This window comes from Coffea arabica, chromosome 7c (assembly GCF_036785885.1).
Source record: "Coffea arabica cultivar ET-39 chromosome 7c, Coffea Arabica ET-39 HiFi, whole genome shotgun sequence".
Taxonomy (NCBI): domain Eukaryota; kingdom Viridiplantae; phylum Streptophyta; class Magnoliopsida; order Gentianales; family Rubiaceae; genus Coffea; species Coffea arabica.
The window spans coordinates 15,247,474-15,269,235 of NC_092322.1; the positions used below are offsets into that span (position 1 = coordinate 15,247,474).

Here is a 21,762-nt window from a genome sequence, read left to right on the forward strand (position 1 = left end):
TAAGAAATCAAAGATAAAGGAAAAAAATTCAACCATAATATAAATTGAAGAAATTTAGGGCACAATTTTGAATTCCTTGCATTGATAGTAAATAGAATGAAACAAAATCTAATCTTCACATTTAGCTTTATGCTTTGTCTTTATTATTAAAACATTTTATCTCTAATTATCATCCATTCATTTTCAGTATGCTTATTAATATAATATTATTTTGCAATTGTGCCTCACGTTGGTTCACCTCTGCCTCCTATTGGCGTAGTCACATTCAAGTGCGGGCAACCTTAAAGAATTTTTAAAATTGGCTTGAAAAATTATAAATTTTCAATCTTGTCCTATAATTGCACCCCCTAAAATTTCTAAAATTTCCTATGTTCCTTTACTTTGCCTCCCTAAGTTCTTGAATCTACAATTATCACTTAGTTTATAAATGATGACATATTTGAAATGAAGACAAGTACTAGTTGAAAATTTAGAAAAAAAAAAAAAAAAAGAGAATTTCAAAACTATAAGTACATAAAAATAAATGTAAAAAATTTTGTTGGTCTGCAGCACAAAGAAAAATATCATCTAGTTGTTATTGTTGAAAAACACTAAATAATTTTAACCAAATTCACACCATTATCATACTAACTATTAATCACACCATTATCATACTAACTATTAATCACACCATTATCATACTAACCAAGTTCCAAATTTGTTTGGAAAGGAAGATTTGCAAACAAAATTTCAAATTTTTTTCTACTTACATCATAAACACAATTTTCAATCACCTTTTTATCTCACATACATCCATCACAAAAAGTACCACAGTAATTATCTCAAATAAATATTTCAAATAGCCTCCTATCCAAACAAATCGAATGTTTTTAACAAAAAATTTTGTCTTAATCCTAATAATTGCCTCTCTAACCTTGAATCCTCACTCCATCACTGTTCCCTCCCAAACTTTAATCTTAGGTTCATCTTTGAACTTCATTGAGTTCGAGTTCGACATGTAAAATATGGCAGGACTTTGCCCTCAAATGGAAGTTTCAATGCTTACGTTAATATATTCTAAAGAAATAAGCTCTTAAAATAAAGAAAATACTTGAATAAAAATGGAATAAATGAAAAGAAAATGAAAATTTGTCCTTTCTTTTATGGATTAATCTTTCCTACACTGACAGTGTATACACTGTCAACATTGAATGAATGATAACTATGCAAAATTTGAATTTGAAATTCAACTTTTGCACACATATTATGTATCTAATGGTAATAGTGTATACACTGTCAGTACATATAAGATTTACTCTTCTTTTACAGAGAATCGCATATGACCTTCATGGCCTTTTAACTTGTAAGGCTGGACACTTTTTTGGAACTATTAACGCGGTTGGGCTAACTTGGTCCATTCGGCCTGAAAAAAGTTCACTAAGCCTAATTTTTAATTGAGTCGGGCAACTATTGAGCCTAAACATTAGGCTCAAACTAAATGTGAGTCGAGATTGGGCCATGTTAGGCTCAGGCCCGATTGAAACTCGGCTCATATATGAGTAATTTTTATATATAATGTGAGTGTATATACTATAACAGTTGGATGCATGACACACGAGCAAATTTTAAATTTGCACATGTGTCATATATTTAATAGTGATAGCATATACACTGACAGTACATATAAGATTAATCCTAATTATATATATAATAATATCTATCATTTATAACTACTAGTAGTTAAAGCACACCCAATGTGTGTGTTATTAACAAAAGATATTAAAAATGATTAGTATTATTTTTTGTTGGAAAATTGTAAATTAAAATAGTTAAGCTGTTGTAGTTAAAAAATATGGTAGTTTTTAATTAGGGAAGTGGTGGTTAATTCAACAAATATTGAGTGATTGTAGGGATGTGAGTAGTTAAAATAATATAATTCTCTCTAAAAGTAAGGGTATATAAGGTAATATATTGAATAGCACAACTTATTTACACTAAACCCCTCCTCCCACTTTATATATAGTAAGATATACATGATACGACGTAAAATGTTAATAATTTATATGTAAATTTGTATTAATTCATAATTATAAAATATATATAATATATAATTATGCATTTAATTATGAGCTTGGTCCAAATTCGATTTGAATCCCCAAGCTCGTATAATAATAGGGTTAATTACATTTACCTCCCCTGAGGTTTGACCATATTACCAATCAATCCTTGTAATTTGTTCAAATAACTGTCTCACCCTTTGAATGATCAAACATTTAACAAAAACCCCCATAATGTCGAAAATGCCCTTATTGAGGTCATGTTGCATTAAAAAAAGAACATATTTTTATTTATTAACCTTCAAGTAATCCAAAAAAATAGAAAAAAGTTTTTGCTTATTATTTTATAAAAATCATATCTTTGCTTCCATAAATAGTTTTAAATCAATAATTATTTTAAATCTTAAAAATGAATATTAAAAATTAGATAAATTGAAAGAAAAATAAAAAAGAAGCAATTATTTTAAATCCTCAAGTATGGTTTGAATTTGTGATTCAAGACATGTTGCGGAGAGTACAAGGCATGTTTTCCTCAATTTGAGTTTTTAACATGAACCTAAAGCCCCAAACCCCAAAATTTCACTTAATTTATGAGTCGAGATTGGACTTGTTGAAACCTGATTCAAAAAGCCCCATTGACACCCTTGGACCAAAATCTTTGGGTCAAAACTCCATCATCCCAGTCAGGGCTTTGGGCCTGTAGATATTTCTGCTCATTCTTGTCGCTCTTCTTCTCAAACCTCAGTCCTCATATCTTTGTTCTGCATCAAGAAAACGGATCATGGGACTCACAAATTCCATTTCAGTTCCAATTGAGTGTAAAATGGCCATTTTTTTAAATTTTTTTACCCTGTAATCCTAATTAATTTACATCATACCTAAATTTATTTACACCATATCTCCACTTAATTATACATTAGGGACACGTCGATCGTAAAAAATCTTCTGTCCCACTTTCTGTATCATTTCCTATCCTAACAACTATCAAACTATCATATATTCTTCAAGGATTTCCAATTTTAATTTTTTTGTCCCTTGTTCTTTTTAAGTTCTAACACTACTAAGAGGGTAGAATACAAGAAGATAATGTCATAATTTTTTTCTTCGACCAACTTGTCCCAACATCTCTCCGCAAATCGGTTTGAACTTGAACTTGTAAAACCCCCGATTCGAAGAATACAAAAGTGGAGGGAAAAAAAAAAAAGAAGAATCCCTTGCCATTGCATAAGTCTAAAAGAGCATTTCTGCATTCCTGGTGAACTCGATTAACATTTTAACAGAAACAAATTGATCTTTCATCACTTTTCTCCTTATGACGGCACAATAATTTTTTTGTCCAAAACAATACGTAAAATATTGAGGTAATATAAATTGTTTAATTCTTTTTACACTGACAATGTGTATACTGATATAATTGAATATATACCACATATGTAAATTAGGGGGCAAAATACCATCCGCTCTTTTGGGAAAGATGACATACCTTTTATATCTAAAATATTAGTAGTAATTTTTGTCATCTCAGTATTTGATTTTGAGCCCTCATATTAATTTCCCCAAAAAACAAAAGCCCTCATATTAATTGGACCATAAGCCCCTCGGGGTTGGCTCGGTTGGTATTGAGATTGCCTAGTTAAATCCTGACACCGTATGGTCGAGTCCGACTCTTTCTGTCGTCTTGTGTATTCTTAAAAACGAGGCGCACAAGTGTGTAAATTAAAAGGCACATAAGACAAAAAAGAAATAGAAATGTGTAAATAATATTTTTTTTTTAATAAAAGGTATATATATATATATATGCTTCGATTAAAATGTCAGGATTCTAACCAGAACAAGAAGAAAAAGATTCACATGTTGGCACTAGATTACAAGATTTTTTACAATGTATTGTGATAATGACTGATCAAGAAACTGTTTAACTGAAAGAACAAATCAAAAAGGTGCAGATTCAATATCCCTTAATTGGTTATGTGAGATCTCCAAGTCCTCATAATCATAGTCCCTCATGGTGGCCTCGTTCTCTCTCCCACAATTCACCACTGGTTCCAGCCCCTGCCATAATTAATCACCACCAATTAAGTCAGAATTTTCACAATAGGAGACGATACGTGGAAATATGCAATTCATAAAAAGAATCCATCCTTGTAAAATAAATCATGAAACAAAAGTATAACAAGCCATAGAAACAAGTGCCAGCACTTGTTGAGATGTATTTCAAGTGCTATATTTTTAAAAATATAAAATTAATTAAAAAAGTAAAATAAACACAAGAATGGATGAGCTGTTTTTAGAGATGTTTTTGAAAAATTTTGCTGTAACAGAGTTTTTAAAATATATTTTGAAATATTTTTAGAAAATATTTTGAAATATTTAAGAGTAGAATAATTTCTATAATATATTTTGAGATAGTATTTAAACAACTAATTTTTAAAAAACACTCCCATCCAAACAGCTTGGGGCCAAAAGCAGAAATCTGACTCCTAAATGAACACATGCATAATAATAGGACCATGACCTAACCTGAAATTGGAATAAGGTCACTTTACATATATCCTCCTAAATTTACTTTACAAAAAATAAAAAAAACATGCAATTTAGGAAATGGATTGTAGTTGTTGAACTTTTACAATACGGTCAAATTTTCTTGGGACCATGGAAAAATGATCCCAAAAAAAGGATTTTTCTAACCTTAAAGTTTTGTTGAACTTTTACAATACGGTCAAATTTTTCTTCGGACCATGGAAAAATGATCCCATAAAAACGATTTTTCTAACCTTAAAGTTTAAACACGAGTCTGTTGCTCTTTTTGCAGAATAACTCCAGCAGTTATTTCATGTGTCCTGCGGTTCTTGCACAAAGACTCTTAACTATCTCTTGATTTTGAATACTATATTTTTACTAGGGAAAAAAGAGAACAAGAAAAACTCAACCATCTCAACACTTTTTTCTTGGAGCAATTTTAGCACATGGTTTAAGAACTCAAAATAACCTATAATTTTGAATATGATAATACATATTACAAAAAAGAAAAAAAATCATCAACCAAGTGACAAAAAGAATCATCAAACAAGCAAGAATTATAAATCCAAAAAAACCAAGAAAGTAGAAAAGGAAAATGTTAAGTAACAAATTTCAAGAAATCGTTAGATATTATATTCATGAAGGCCATTACCTTTGTAAAAATTCCAAGGGCTTCTTCCATGCTCCTCGTACTCATCACGTAAAGTGCTGCCTCCTATACAAGTTATCAGAAGCAAAGATCCAAAGCCATCAAAATCTTCCAAAAAGAAGAAGAAGAAAGAACAATAAGATTTAAAGGAAAAAGAAAACAATATATGTGCATTTACCCTTGCAAGCTGGAATTGTTGTATATTTAGAGTCCGAGGTTCATTTTCAATAGATGATTTCCTGTCCAATGAAACCATTGTTGTTTCCTCCATTCTTGAACGCTTCTATCTATCAATCACTCAATCACCTGAACTGCAACGAGAGAGAAAGGAATCCAATGTGAAGTATGAAGCCTTGGTCTGGAGAAATGGTGGCATATATAATACGAGGAGATGGTGGGCTAGAGTTTTACGTAAACAAACGTGGCAGAACAACGCCTTAAACATGGCGGTTTGCGTGGAAGTAACTGAGTCGAAGATGGATTGATGTGGGACACGTGGCATTTGATTAAGGTTGTTTTCATTGTGTTTGACTGTTTGCGGAAACAGACCGTGGGAAATTTGGACGTGGGATATTTTCCTAAAAGGTCGAAGGTTAAATGGTTTGATATCTTCTTGAGCTCTTGCGTGGTTTGATGGGGCAAACCAGTGAAAGCCACGCGTACCGAACGGATCTGGCTCTTTGACGGATATGATCTTCTGGGAGGACATGTGGAGGAAGAATGGTGGTGGTAGATTATTCTATTCTTCAATTTATTTCATGGTGGTGTGCTGTGGATTTTTTTTGAGGGTACATTTAGAGATGGCAACGGGGAGGGGTTGGGGCTAGGGTTGCAAACGAGTCGAGCCGAGTCGAGTTTTGACCTAATCGAGCCGAACCTTAGCTAAATTTTATCAAGCTCGAGCTCGAGCTCGAGCTCGACGAGCTGGCAATTTTCGAGCTCGAGCTCGAAAAAAATAAAAAAAAATTTTTATTTTTAAAAAAAATAAATAAAATAATATTTTTTTCTGAATAAATAATAAAATATTAAGGATATATCCGTAATTTCACTATGAAAATAAAAAATAAAAATATATATATATAATATACGTAATTTTATTATTAAATAAAAATAAAAATAAAAATATATATATATATTCAAGCTCGCGAGCCGGCTCGCGAGCTAACGAGCTTAATATTCTGAGCTCGACTCGAGCCGCTCGCGAGCGGCTCGATTCGTTTGCAGCCCTAGTTGGGGCGGGGGATCCCTCCCCCGTCCCCCACTCCGTTGTCTATTAGTTCCTCCCGTCCCCCGCCTCCCGCTCCCCCCGCCCCACCCCGTCCCAGCCCCGCCTTGCCCCGCTTCCTCTGCGGGTGTCTCCACGGAGTTAATAAAATTTTATTATAATTAAATTTTAATAAATAATTAAGTACTAAAATATCAACACATCACCAAATTATTATTCATTGTAATTTTATAATTGAAACTCATAAAAACAATCAAACAGAAGTTATTTGAATACAATCCAATATGATGAAATAAATATAACTAAAATAGTCAAGTTTTCACTTTTAGTACAAATGCAATCACTAATTCATTATTGTGTTTGTACTTTTTTTTTGAGAAAAAAGTGTTATTCTATTAAGTGTAATTAGAAATTTAGTATAAATGTATTAGTAAATTTAGTATAACTAATTAATAAATTTTATTAGTAGACATGTATAATTATTCATGTAATTGATAATATCAATTATATTACATAAATTACTATACATTATATAATACATCTAACTAATAATATCATTATCATAAGTTTATAACTAATTAACTTACATATTATATATAATTATATATATATATATATATTTTTTGCGGGTGGCGGGGCGGGGGTATACTCCCCTGTCCCCCGCCCCATTTCTAAGCCCCGCCCCCGCCCCACCCCCCGCCCCGAGAGCCCCCCACCCGGGCACCCGCCCCCATTGCTATCCCTAAGTACATTGAATGGTTGGATGTAGGGGAGGCATTCGGATCAATATTGGATTGGTGGGTCAGGTCAAAACTCAGGTACAACGGGAGATTTGCTGACCCGAATACAATTCGTTAATCAATGACATGCTAATATACCTGACTTGAATAAGAAATTTTTAGGTTGGTGGGTCACACGAATGACTCGATATGACCCGAAACATAATTTTAATTTATTAATCTGCCGCTATAATTACTAACAGAACTAATTTCGCACAAGACTAATTATATAATCAAGTAATAAAAATCTCAATAAAAGAATTCCAAACCAAATCTGAAATAAATAAAAATACTGAAAAAGTGTTTTATCCCAAACCAAATCTGAAATAAACTAAGACACTTTAAAAGGTGAAAATAATATAATACATCATTTGTCCAAACATAACAATTCCAACTTCACACAAGTTAAATAAATTTATTTAGAATTAAGTGGTTAATGCCTTTGGAAAAAAAAAAAAGAATAACGTTGTTTAGTTAGATAAATTATTTTTTATATTTATTAAATTATTTTTAATTCATAAATAGGTTATTGGATCAATCCGTGAGTGATCTGAATTCGACCTGTTTTTCAGGTTTGATCCGAACCTGCTCAACCTTAACCTAAACCCATTAATTTTATATTAATTCGTATCGTATTTTAAGGTCAAGCCAGAAATTGCCACTCCTAATTGAAAGGTTAGGAACGAGGGAAGGAGAGAAGATCTGGGATAATCGAGAATACAGTGTTAGTTTCATGAAAGATTCACTCTCTTCATAAACAGTAAGAGACAGACTGAGTATTGGCGATCCTAGGTGAGATCGGAAGGGTGATGGATAAAATGTAGATCATCATAGCTACCTTTCATGTAGAATATTGTACAATAGCATCCTTAACCTTAGGAAAATTGCACTGATTTTCCTTATTGCAGGGGTTTGTGTAACACATCAACCCAAGAATTGGAAGACTATGCAATACTATTCAAATACGAATGAGCATAATAATTCAAGAATTGGAAAATTATGCAATACTAATAGAAAATGAAAGGGCATAGAATAGTTAATTGATGAAATAATTGTCCCTTTATTCATGACTACGCGGCTCGCCTTCCTAATGACCCCCAAGCCCTCCACTTGGCTAATCACATTCAGTGTTACTACTTCTGTGTCCTTCATAACCTGAGAATGCAGAGCAATTCTAGCCCATTGAAAATCTAAAAAGAAAGAGATGAGAGCATGAGATTAGTTTACAAAGTAAAGGAGATAAAGATTTAATTTATGACCACAGTAAGTGGGGAGAGGGGGCAAGGGGGGGCCATAAGGAGTGGGAAAGGTGGGGATGTTAGGTTTCTTCTATGCCTCTCTCTTTGAAACCTTTCATCATTATTTTAAGTATAAGGATTTCTGTTAAGGTTATTATGTATATTTTACTCTACAAAAGGGAGGTATGTGCAAATTTCAAAAGGTGTAGGGTACTGCCTAGAATCGTTAAATCCATTAAGGGAGGTTTCTGAAATTATCTTACAAAATAGTGTGTAAATTAGACTAGTGATATTTGTTAGGGATCGCAGCAAATCGAATATTCTAAAAAATCCCTCGTACCAAACTATAACCCACATATCCAAGTTTTTTTTTATTAAACCCTATCGAGTAACCCTATAGATTTTAATTTTCATTACCAAACTCTCTCACTTTTGGATTTAGATTATTCATCGGGTACCCTCTAATACATACATAATGTTAAATGTTGAACTTTGGTAGAGTTATACATGAGAGGAATTCAACATTTTATGAAGGGCAAATGCCTATGCTATATATATATATAGGGTTTGAGATTTTTAAGGCTCTCTTACCAAGCCCTATTGGATTATTCATCGATTACCCCTCATCAATACAATGTCCTAACGGATTATTTATCGGCCATCTAATTGGATTAACCATTGGATCGAGTACTTGCGGGTATCGGATCCTACCCATTACTATCCTTGATATTTGCATTCTAAAAATAATCATTGTACTCCACTTTGATATTCTATTACGTGAAGGAAGATAAGGTGCTAAAGGATTATTTTGGAGTTCAAACATCATTTGCCGTAAATCATATCGAGAAGAGCAAATTATCTGGATGGCCATCAAACTTTTGGAATCGTCAAATTTTAACTATTGAACTATTAAAAGTCTGGTTTTGACCACTGAAATATTTAAAGTTTAGATTTTGGGTCATTTTATTAGATTTTATTGTTAAGCATGACAGATTTGAGTGCTTGCACGATTTGACTAGACAAAATTTGACGGAATGATCCGAAATCTAAACTTTAAATAGTTCGGTGGCCAAAACTAGACTTTTAATAGTTTAGTAGTCAAAACTCGACGATTCTAAAAGTTTAGTGGCTATTCGGATAATTTGGTCCATCGAGAATTATGTTTTTGAAACAATTCTCATCCTTCTCTTTTTAGATTTAGCAGATTTTGTTTATTGCATTTCTTTTAAATGTTTGTCAGGAGGAAAGCTAATAGTATTAATAGCGTACTTTATTATGTTCTAATCAATAAATTATTTTAATTGAAGCATTAGCTTTCTTTTGTAGCTTTTGTTAATGGTTCAAATAATCTTCAACCAATTATGTAATCTCTGTTCAATGATTAAACACCATTTGTTATCGTCTCTCTTTTTTTTAGAAAAAAAAAAAAAAGCAGCTATGCCCCTTAAATTTAAAGGCCTCAAATGTGGTCAATGCCGCCATTATTAGGCAGAAAAGTGGTGTTAATTATGGGCCGTTTGTTCTCTTCTACAAAAACTATCAGCAATTAATCTTTCATTGTAGTTGGATGTTGGAACTAAAGTAGGTGACGGAGAACACACCTGGACAAATCAAATCCGCACATGTTAAAACTATACCGTACAACGAGTCCTATATAAAAATAAATTAAGCACTAGATATTTAATTGGAAGTGATTGATTGGACCTTCTCTTTGCAGCACAATTTTTTTTTTAATGAGTTGGAGAATTTTCTTGATCAAACTTAATGAGACTTTCTTGGGTTAATTCCATTTTGTCCCCCCAAACTTTGGGCGATTACCCACTTCAGTTCCTAAACTTCAAAATGGGATACTTAAGTCCCTAAACTTATAAATATCTCCTACTTGAATCCCTAAACTTATAAAATGAGACATTTAAATCCCTAAATCCTAATAAAATAGGACACTTCGACCACTAATGGCATTCAGGATTTGTTAACAATTGTCCTTAAGTGGGAGGTATTTATAAATTTAGGGACTTAAGTGTCCCATTTTAAAGTTTAGGGATTGAAATGGGTAATCGTCCAAAATTTGAGGGGACAAAGTGAAATTAACCCGACTTTCTTTGTCTTCCTCCAATGAAGACAACCTTTCCACCATATGAGTTGACCAACCTCTTCGGTATGGTCTCATCCTTATGACTTATTTATTGACTAAAAATCACACCATGAAGGATCGCAATATTGCATGCATCATAAAAGGATGACCGTTGAGACTTGAGTAGTGTTTTTAGACGTATTATAACAGTGCGTCTGCGTTTTTCTGGAACTTGGGGAATTTCGTCGCTACATGCCCGCGTGCAATATGAGTACATGCAAAATTAGAAGACATGTCGCTTTGATGTCTTGAATCAAAATAAGAGATTTAATATTTTACAGTAAAATTTTTATTATCTTCCACGAAAAATGACCAAGCAAATATTAGATTATTGAGGTGAGGTGATTCTTGAGGTTCAGTTGCATGATTGGAATGGCCGGACGGAGATAGAATATGAGATAATTTCTGAATCCTTCCGCATGGTTTGTAAAAACTAGTATAGATAACTTTTTTGATTAATTTTTTCTATATATTCACAGTGTATAACACTGGACGAATGACAACTATGTAAAATTTGAATTTAAAATTCAACTTTTGCACACATGTCATGAATCCAACGATGATAGTGTATACACTGTCAGTGTGTATAAGATTTACTCTAACTTTTTTATATACTTGTTAGTGTAAAGATTTTTTTTTACACAAGTAGGTTTAGATCAATGGCATATAAATTGAATTCAAATTTAAAATTCAAATCATTCAAAACTATTAATATAAAAAATCACTACACTATCAAGATATAAAAAGTTAATCCAAATTATATATGTTTGGTTCCCCGATAGAATTGGAGTTTAGAATTGGAATTGGGCCTCAAATTCCAAATATGTTGTTTGGATACTGCTTCACTCAAAAAATTAAAATTGAATCTGAATCCTATGAATTCTATGGTTTCAATTTCATGAGTTGAATTCAGTAACTAGATCAAAAGAATTCTAATTCCAATTTCACAGCTAAATCTTACTTAAGAAACGGGTTTACACGCGGATCTTGTGGGTAAAAAATAAAAAACGGGTCAACTATGTAAGCAGCCTCTCTCCCGATCTACCTAATCATTTTTCCTCAGCCGCAAGTGCTTCTGCTCTCCGCCTTCACCTCCACCCTAAGTGCTCCGAGTGCTCTCTACTTACCGTGCCTAATTTTCTCCAACTGGGTTCTTCAGTCCGGAAGGTAACAACTAAAAGTTCACTCTTTTTTTCCTTTGCCTTCGATTTTTAACTTTGTAGCATTGAATATTGAATTCTGAATTTCTTTTAGGGGCAAAATCTTTGTACAAGAGATTGATTTGATGTCTTTCTTCAAGAGAATTCTGAATTTCTTTGACTCTGTAATATCTCTCTCTCATTCGCTCACTTTCTCTCTCACACACAGCACGCACTGCTCTTCTCTGTGCTCCGCTCTGCTCCGCTCTGCTGTTGCCTTTTGGCCTTTGGGGGAACTTACAGCTTGCTAGTTGCCTCTGGTGGATTTCAATCTTTTTCTCCGCTTCTCCTTTCTAGTGGCTTCAAGGATAAGCGATTTGGATCTTGGGCTTCTGGTTTTCTCACAGTAAGTTCAAAGGCTGTGCCTTTTCTTCTGTTTCGATGTGATTCTGGGGTTTTTTTTTAGCGTTTTAGTGATTTTGCTGGCATTAATGTTTTATGGGTTGTTTCTAATTTAGCTACTTGCTGTAGGTTTTTGTAATTCTGGACTAAATTTATCTTTTACTTTTGAAAAATTGCACTTGTCTCTCTATCTGATACGAGTGTGTAGCATCAACCCAACAATTGAAAACTTGTTTAATAACAGGAAGGGAAGAGGATATAATAGTTAATTGATGAAACAATTGGAGCAGCAATCATTTCCATCATTTACCCAACCTTCATTTGGCTAACCATATCCATTATTACTGTCTCCTATGTCCATCACAATATAAAAATGCAAAGTAAATCAGCTCATTCAAAAACTAGATAAGAGGGAAATAGAACGAAGGAGAGGTGAACGAGTGACTATTTTACAATATCAAGGACAAAGGATTTAATGTAGGACCATTGTATGGTGCTTTGTCCAGTAAGGAGCAAGCAGGGAATTGAAGTTATAAGGAGTTGGAAGAGGTAGAGATTTTAGCTTTTTTGTTTTGATAAAAAGAGAACTTTATTAACAGATTGTTAGAAATTATCTAGCATGATTTGATTTACATAATTACCTTAATGACAATTTAAATATGCATTATAAATTATAAATTTTCAATTCAATATGCACAATGGATTTGAAAAATATAAGAAATTAAGGAATAGAGAGTTTAGGTTTGTCCTGCTTGCCTCTCCTTGGAACCTTGCTATATGTATGAGAATATATGGATTCTATCAAGGTTAATTACCACAAATGATTTGCTCTACAAAGGGAGGAATGCCTAAATTTTAAAAAGCATGGGGAACTGTTTGAAATTTTAAGAAACTTCAACAGAGGCCTATGAATTATTTCTCGCTTTAAATTTAGCACATTTTGTTTGTTATATTGCTTATTTATGCTTGTCAGAAGAAATGGTAATCATTTCAAATCACCTATTAATTTATTATGTTCTGAATTATGATTTTATTTGAACCATTAGCTTTCTTGTGTAGCTTTTAATTTGTTATTAGTTCAAAATGATATCAACCAATCAAGTTGTACCATGTAATGTCTATATTTTTTTTCATAAGAAAAAATCCACTCATCTGTGCTCCTTAAAGGCCTCAAATATGATCAAATGCTAACAATGTTGAATAAGAGCAAGTGGACAAATTAGGGCCACTTGCCCCCTCCTAGTGAGACAAATTATGCACGAGGCTTTATCTACCTATGTAGTAAAAGCATGAATGGGTTTGTTAAGATGAATGGTTGCTGTGCTGACGTGGTTGAATGGGATTGATTCAAGCATGGTCGTCTATCACGAGGATCTCACGTGCTGAAGCTGAAGAGAAGAATTGGCTTGTTATCTTCCTTCTCCCGTCTCTTCTCTTTTTCGGGCAAGTCTCCCGTCTCTTCTCTCTCTGGCTTCTCTGTTTCTTCTCCCCCTCTCTGTTCCTTTTTTATGCCTGACAATCACCGCAATTTCTTCCTTATTTTCACTGTAGATTTCTTCCTTTTATCAGTTATTTGTACTTGCGGACATGAAACCCACAAATTTTTCCATAGATTAGGTGTACACTTTTACCCTAGAATTCAGGGATTTTTTGCCCAAAAAATGGCCACTCGTCTGATTCACTAAGCCTGTACGTACCCTTATTTCTCAACCTTCAGATCTTTGTCAACAATTTCTGACTCTCAATTTTACTCTCTCGGCTTCGATTTGATGGCTGCTTAGTAAGAGGGAAGTAGAATCAACATTAAAAACCGGAGGAATAGAAAAGGGCACTTGAGGTTAGAGGCTTTATAGGATATACATCTTATTTCATTTTCTCATAGGTGAAAAGAAAAATAGAGAGGTTTCTTGCCTTTTGGTGTATTCCTCTATGGTAAAGAAAAATTTAAAACTTGTTTGCTTTTTTCCTCTTTGCATGGCAGACACACGAATGCTACACAATTAGTGTTTGGTTTTTTTTTTTTTTTTTGGTATTTTCAGCTTTGTTTGGAAAGTGGAAAATCTTCGCAAGTGGTTTGGTGCCTTTTGTTCCCTTGCATCCTGGTAAACACATTTCTTGCCATTCTTTTTTTTCTTTACTTTTTTTGCACCACGAACATATATACTGATCAGTATTTTTTTTTTGTAATTTTCTGCTTTGGTCCGAAAATAGAAAAGGTTTTGCAGTAAAATTTCCATTCATTCCAGGTTGGTTTACCTCTGATTTGTATCATTAATTTGGTGAAATTTTTGTTAATATTATATGGGCTGATATTTTAAATATTTTAATATTAGTGTTATGTGCCTCTATGTTTGGCTATTTACTCTTATGATAAGTTTTTGCTTATGCTTCTTAAGAAGATATAGCTGCGCTTTACTGGTTTTATGTGGTATATAAAGGCATCGAAATATTAATTAAGTATATTTTAAAAAACATTCTTATTGGCCAAAAAATTAGTGATTTTTCCCCCCAATTTATGCTTGCCCTTCCAATTTGCCTTCTATGTACACTATCTCATCTCCCAACCATGCAATTCTTTTTTTTCCCAGAAAAATGAGAGAATCAAAGAGGGGAAAGCACTATACAGCTCCCCTCCCCACCGCTATTTGCCTTTCTAGCCAAAAACACGAAGAAAAGCTCAGACTTTCACATCATTTTCAGCCATTTGATGAATTTATTGTTGAGTTTTTCTAGCCTTTTTTTTTTTCAAAATTGACGTCCTAGCAGAAATGTTTGCTTTTGTTATTATTGATTGTTTTGTAAGTTTGAAAGAACCAAGAAGAAGCACAGCAAAGTAAACATCCAGTGTTTAAGGTGTGCGATCATCTCTTACAATAGTAGCATGCTTTGTATTTGATGATTTGCTTCTAAAGGTAGCTTTACCACTACACTGGTTTAGTTTTCTGAAAATTTACATGTCCTATTGTTATGGAGGATTAGATGATTTGAGAGATGTTTTTTAGCTTACTCTTTGGTCCTAAACAAAAATGATTTTACTTTTGCCTTTGTGTGTGTATGCTGAATGATCCTTTAATGTCTTGCAATGGCTCGAACTATCTTTAAATTCCATTGGAAACAATACTTTGATAGACCTAGAAACATTACTTTCATCGATTGTTTTTGACTTTTACTGCATTGTCATGTTAGTGACTATCATAGTTAGGACCAAAGACCAGTTAAAGAGTATTTGCCCAGCTTCTACTGTCTTGGTTCTAATTTTCCACATGTTTTGGGGCTCAACAAGTAGAATCTGCACTCAAATCATGAGTTGTTTGATATAACTTGGTTTCTGCTTAAATTTTGCTTTGAGGACCTGGTCATGCACTGATTAAGCCCTGGCACAGATAAGCACTGCTGAATTTAATGCCTTGGTTCATTGAAAGGGTATTGTTCAATGGACGGATCCTAACTTGGGGGGACAAAGACTTTTAACATACCTCAGTCTTCAATTATTTTGCAGCTTCCTTGTTACATTAGTTTCTCTAGTTTTGCACATGGACATGGCCATTGCTTTAATTACCCTACTGCTATAATAATTTGCACATGGACATGGTTTCTCAACATGACGACAATTAAGATCTTCATGTTCTATTAATTTTAAAAATGAGAGTTATAGGGAATTTTCCAATATTTTTTACACATCAAATTGGGCCTGAAAATTTCTAGTTTTCACTGAGAAATACACAAATACACATCTTCTTCCAGATATCTCCAAATACTGAATGATCCAAAAACATGGCCATGGACTGGGTTGATTGTGTCAATCAGACATTGTCTCTGTGTTGATCTAGGTTAGACTAATTCATCCATATTATTTTCCTATAAAGACTTCCTTTTCTACATTTTTATCTTCTGAGTTTTTAACATTCTGAAACATTCATTCAGAATTTTGGAAATAATGTGAAAATGGCTCTTCCATTGAAATTTATTTGGGTAATTAGAAATGCTTCTGGTATTATTACTTTTTACATGCTTTTCCTTCTGAATAATTTAATTTTTCCTTTATAGATCTAGATTGGGTTAATATTTTTCTTAGTTCGGCTAGTTGTTCAGATCTCTTCTGATTTTGAAAGTATTTTTAATAATGTATTTTTCATGTATTTTTACTACTACAATTTACTGGATGTGTTCTCCTAAATCTGGTTTTTATGAGTTTCATAATTCTTCCTGTAGTTTTGATTTTGTGGTACTTACAAGATATGTTTTGAGATCTAAATCAATTTTATATTTTTCTTAGTTTGAACAGTTCTTTCAAGATCTTTGATACTTTTTCTGTAATGTATTCTCTTGTATTTGGTTCTTATGAGTTTCTTAATTCTCCCTGTATTTTTTGTTGATTGTGTAGTTTTTATGAGGTACCTTGTGAGATCTAGGTTGGGCTTTTATTTTTCTTATTTCGATTAGTACTTTAAGAAATGTTTTCAAATCTGTTGTAATTTTTATTTTTCCTTGAAATGTATTGCTAAGGTTTTTTCTGCTACCTCTGATCCAGCGATCTTGTACCTTTTCTGGTGGTTCTACTGCTACTACACTTTCTAACTATGAATTTTCTTTCATTGTATGTGTTGGGTTGCATATTTTCTGGTCTGGCTGACTTCTGATCAACCACCGTTTACCTCTTCTTCATCAGACCGGAATCCAGTTTAATGGTAGTTTATCTATAATACAAGACGGAGCCAAAAAAGGATTACAAGAGACGAATTTCTCAGCCCACGAGTGGATGGAAAAATGGTTTATCACTCCAACTTTGTTGTTGATGAAGGGATTGCCAAAGCTTGTGGATGCCCTCTTCTTCCTCTAAAAAGTCATATAAAGGGACCTGCTCCAGCATCAGATACCACTGACATTGTTGATGAAGCAATATCATTTTTCAGAGCTAATGTCTTCTTCAAGAACTTTGACATCAAAAGTTCAGCTGATAAGCTTCTTATCTATTTGACATTATACATAAATGTGGCTTTAAAGAAGCTAGAGGGCTGCAGAACTTTGGCTGAAGGAACGAAGGCAATTATTAACCTGGGTTTGGAAAAGGTTCCTGTGCCTGGAGAGTCTGGTTTTCCCTTTCCAGGGTTATTTACGCCACCACAATCTCAAAAAGAGGCAGAGCTGTTCAGAAATTATCTGAGGCAAATTCGCGAGGAAACAAGTGGAAGACTATTGAGTGTTGCATACAGGCACAACGGGACTCCTAACAAATGGTGGTTGGCATTTGCAAAGAGAAAGTTCATGAATATTAGTAATCCATGAGGAAGTGGCCCGCCCCAGTATTTTGATGTTCCCGAGTGCAGCTCAATTGTCTGCATCCCCTGCCTATGTCCTGTAAGCATTGGACAACAACTTTGCATAGAAAGACAATGCAGAATCTTTGTGTTTATGTTATCATTTTTCAATTTTGACATTTCTGTCAGCACAACTGTTGGATGAAGATATCACCAAAAAAAAAAGAAGTATGTGTTTTCTTCTAGCTAGCTCCTTTTTTCCCAGCTTGGCGATCTGTTTCAGTTTCAGCTTTTTTTTTTTTTTCTGTTGTTTATTAAATGTGGGATTCTTCTGTAACTAGATATGGTTAAAGAGTTTACGTACTGCAGAACAAGCTCATCAAAAATTTGCAAGTTTCTTGGCTTTGTACGACAATTAATTTGTAATTTGTGTAAAAAAAAATTGTAATTTATGTGCTTTGCTGTGTAATTAATGTGCTGTTGGGAGGAAATTTCCTGTATAATTACCAGCATTGCGGGTTTCCTTTCTACAAGGTCAATGAGCCTAAACAGCACTATGATTTATGAGAAGGCAATTGAGATGCAATACTCTCATCATATTCTCACGAGTGTGAGAACTACTTTACAGAGAGGGTTCATCAAACAAAACTGCAACAAACAACTCGTAATTAAAGGGATTGCCTCTTTTATGTCTTTCTTTAAATTTTGTTTTATTATTTTTTAAATGTTATTAGTTATTCTATAATATTTTATAATTTTATTTTATTAACTTGTGTTTTATATGAGTTTAATAGAATATCTATCATAAGTATGGATAAGGTTCTTAAATTTTCGTGGCTCCTTTCGGTTTTGCGCCCGCATTGATGGGAAACACTTTCACTTACTCTTAAGCATCAATTTACATATGATAGAATTATTACTAAAAATTGTTCTTTCTTGTTATTGGGACCTGTTTGGTTTAGTTAACCACAGTATACATGCTAAGGCGAATAGACAGCAGAAGTTATTTCTTTACAGAGTTACAGAGGAAAGGTATGGTAATAATTCTCCACTGTTATTATTCATCTCACGGTCCATCAAAGTCTTTTGGTTGCAAGCTTTTGCCTTTATCTTGTTTTACTATCCTATGCTCACGTGCAATTTTTTGGTTTTTGATAATTTCACTCGACTCTCTTGAGATTTACATAATTATGAGGACCTCTCTTGATATGATAAAAAGATAACAATGTCCTTCATTAATTGTCAATTCGTTGAATAAAACTCTATCAAAAATTAAAAAGTTTTCTCATCTATTGTCAACCAATAACTCAAATTACAATCTTTTCCAATTAACACTTTATTCTCTTCCTCCTACATCTATTTTACTTTCAAACTCATTTATTTATTTTTATCGACCAAATGTACACCGTCACCATTAGCAAAGCCACCATATATACCAATCATTAGTGGCTATCTATCTTGGTGTCTATTCCTAATTCTCTCTTTTTCATTACTATTAAATAGTTTTTTGTACCCATTTTTGTTTTCAATTTTTGATAGGCATTAGCAAAATGAAATTTTCAAATGATGAGTGATGACTTCGTTATCAAACTAGATGGGGACGAAAATAGTGGTAGTGGCAAAAAATAAAAAATGAAGACTATGAAGTGGAATAAGAACTAAAAAAAGATTATACTGTTATAGTTGTTATGAAAAAAAAGTGTTTCTTGTATATTTATAACTATATTGTGTTTTTATTTTTGATTTGCAGTTATTAATGATGTTATTCCTATAGAGAGAATTTGATTGATTTTGAATTTTGTGCGAATGGAGTATATTGGATGTTGATATTAGTAGTGGTGGCTTAACTACTAATTTAGGGATATTGATCAATATTATTGTTTATTAGGTAAAATCTAACATTGATATGAGATTGTAGGCAAGCTTTTGGGTATACGATACTGCGTTTGTAGTTGATACCATGGTCTGCATGAAAAATTTTTAGGTAAAAGTTGGACATTAGAACAAAGGCAAGTGTTTAATTAGTGGTGGTTTGAATATTGATGGATAGACAACAGTGATATCGAGTAAGGATGAATGAAATAGAAACAATGAACCATTTTTTCCTTTTTATTTTTGTTGTGAATTAAAACCTAAGGGCATTATAGGATTTCGATAAAAAGTCTAGCCTCAAATGTTAAGATTTTAATATTAAATAATTCGGTAGCTTAACAAATTCAGATTTTGGATTTCCATTTTATAATACACACCCTTAATGTTTTTTGGCTTAATCTTTTGCATCTGAAGAGATAAGATTTGCTTTCTTAGGTTGATTGCCAACTGTTTTTTTTGCTAATTTTGTCCACTTAGACACTAAGAGCGTACATTTTTCCTTTTGAAGATTATAGTTTTCAAATGTAAAGAAGCATTGCAAAGTTACTACTGCGTATGACATCAATTCCTATGATTTGCATGGTTGAAAGTATTAATTCGAGTGTTTAGACGCTGATTGGACTGTACAGCAGGTTAATTAATAGAGCAATTAAAGAGACGTATACTATTCGCCTTTTTTTGTTTGTGCGTTCTCTTTAATTGTCCTTTCTTCCACTCATTCCTTTGTAAATATTATGAAGGCCTCAGACATTTTATTATGCATACCAGTTTACACCACCGCCCACCGCCTCCCTCCTCCCCTATACCTCCATTGTTGCCCCTTCCCTCTTCTCTCCTCCCTCTTGGAATTTAAAAGATAATAGAGGTATCTTTCTTTTAAAGTAGTGATTAAATGATGGGAGGAAGAGTTACCTATTAATTGCTCAAAATTAACAAAAAGGTCAAGGAACCAATTTATTTAACAATTAATTATAAAAAAAATAATAAACTAACATTCCAAAAGAGAGAGAGGAAGTGCGCACCCATTATGTTGCATCCCTTTTTTCTTGGACACTTGTACCTATATATATGAGTTATCATTTTCTTTTCCTTAGAGTCTCACTTTTGATGTCCTATTTAGATTTAGATTTGCATCCATGTAAGAAATATTCAAATGTGATAAATTTAATGGTTAGATTAAGAAAATTTTGGCTAAATCTCGCAACTAGTACAAGGAAAACGATTTATAAAAGTGTGACAACACATATTCTTAAATTATGTACTAGGTGATATACAATATTCTTCATTATAAAACTTAGAATAAGACAAAGGAAATCAGGACAAGTTCAAACTATATGGTGCCAGTCATTTGTGAAAATGCCTATAAAAAATTTCCTATATAAATGAAGCATGCAATACTGAATTGGAATGATCCCCTTTGGAGTTGCGGTGCATTTACGAAAAAAAAAAAAAGCACTTTTAAGTACTAAAAGTACTTCTAGGGTGTTCAGTAACTAATTTTTCATAACTTAAAGGAGTTCAATTTTTAATAATTTAAAAGCACTTTTGTCAGAAGTGTTTCTCTATAAGTTACAGCAACTTTAAACAGGGCTTGATTAGAGTTTTTCTGCAATAACTTTCTTATTGAGGTTATGGAGATTAGAACCAATAGGCAAGAGCAGTAGCAATCCCTGTCCCTCAAGGTTGGCTTGGCTGGTGATAGGGTTGCCTCATTAGGTCTTGGCACCCTGTGGTTACGGTTCGATTCCTTCTATCATTTTCTGTATCTTGAGAGGCGGGTGCACAGGCGTAAGGAGATTAGTCCGAAAGAGATACTCCCTGGTGATGACAAAAAAAAAAAAACTTGGAATGTAATTGAAGGTATTAGTTTAGAGTTAATTTTATATAATGATGGTGTGTATATTATCATCGTTAAATACATAATTTTACATAGAAAATTTAAATTTAAATTATTTGTCATGTATCTGACGATGATGATGATGATATATAAACTGTTATAGTATATAAAAGATTAATTCTTAATTTTAAGGTTGAGCACAACTCTATAACGTGACAAATTTGTAGCTTAGCATTGAAGTAGACGAAAAGATTCCGGATTTAGCTTTTAGCTCTAGTTGTTATGCTACGTGTATATACTTAACGAAGATATCAATGAAAACCTAATACCATGGAATCTTTTTAAAGAATAAATTGCATAGACCTTTTCAAGAAGGATTTATCATAATTAGAATGGAGAATCCATCCAAGGTTTGTTTTGTAATTTAATGTGTTATGTATTTTGGATATATTATGGAAGCTTGTGTTGTGGATGTCTAGATGGGGAGCTCTTTGAACAAGAAACACTAGGGCCTTGTTTGGAACCCAAGTTTTTTGTCCAGTTTGTCTGCTACAAGTTTTTTAAAAATTTTAGCTACAGTAACCTCAAAAAATTTTTCAAAGTTTATAAACTGTACACTTCAAAATATTCAAAACTCTACACAGTTCAAAAAATTACCTTTTGCAACATAATT

General features: G+C 33.0%; 1 protein-coding gene across 14 annotated transcripts; it reads left to right on the forward strand.

Moving 5' to 3' along the window:
• The first annotated feature begins 11,604 nt into the window (after positions 1 to 11,604).
• LOC113699018 (actin-related protein 2/3 complex subunit 3-like) lies at positions 11,605 to 17,629 on the forward strand. Of its 14 annotated transcripts, none has more exons than XM_027219047.2 (6): positions 11,605 to 11,748; positions 11,950 to 12,126; positions 13,405 to 13,565; positions 14,162 to 14,224; positions 14,334 to 14,368; positions 16,792 to 17,629. In XM_027219047.2, the coding sequence occupies exon 6, from the start codon at positions 16,890 to 16,892 to the stop codon at positions 17,406 to 17,408; it is 519 nt and encodes a 172-aa protein (XP_027074848.1). In that variant the 5' UTR covers positions 11,605 to 11,748; positions 11,950 to 12,126; positions 13,405 to 13,565; positions 14,162 to 14,224; positions 14,334 to 14,368; positions 16,792 to 16,889; the 3' UTR covers positions 17,409 to 17,629. The 14 variants fall into 14 exon arrangements, with proteins under 14 accessions (XP_027074848.1, XP_071914267.1, XP_027074847.1 ...); XM_072058166.1 differs by having other exon boundaries at positions 14,339 to 14,368; XM_027219046.2 differs by having other exon boundaries at positions 13,475 to 13,565.
• The last annotated feature ends 4,133 nt before the right edge of the window (positions 17,630 to 21,762 follow it).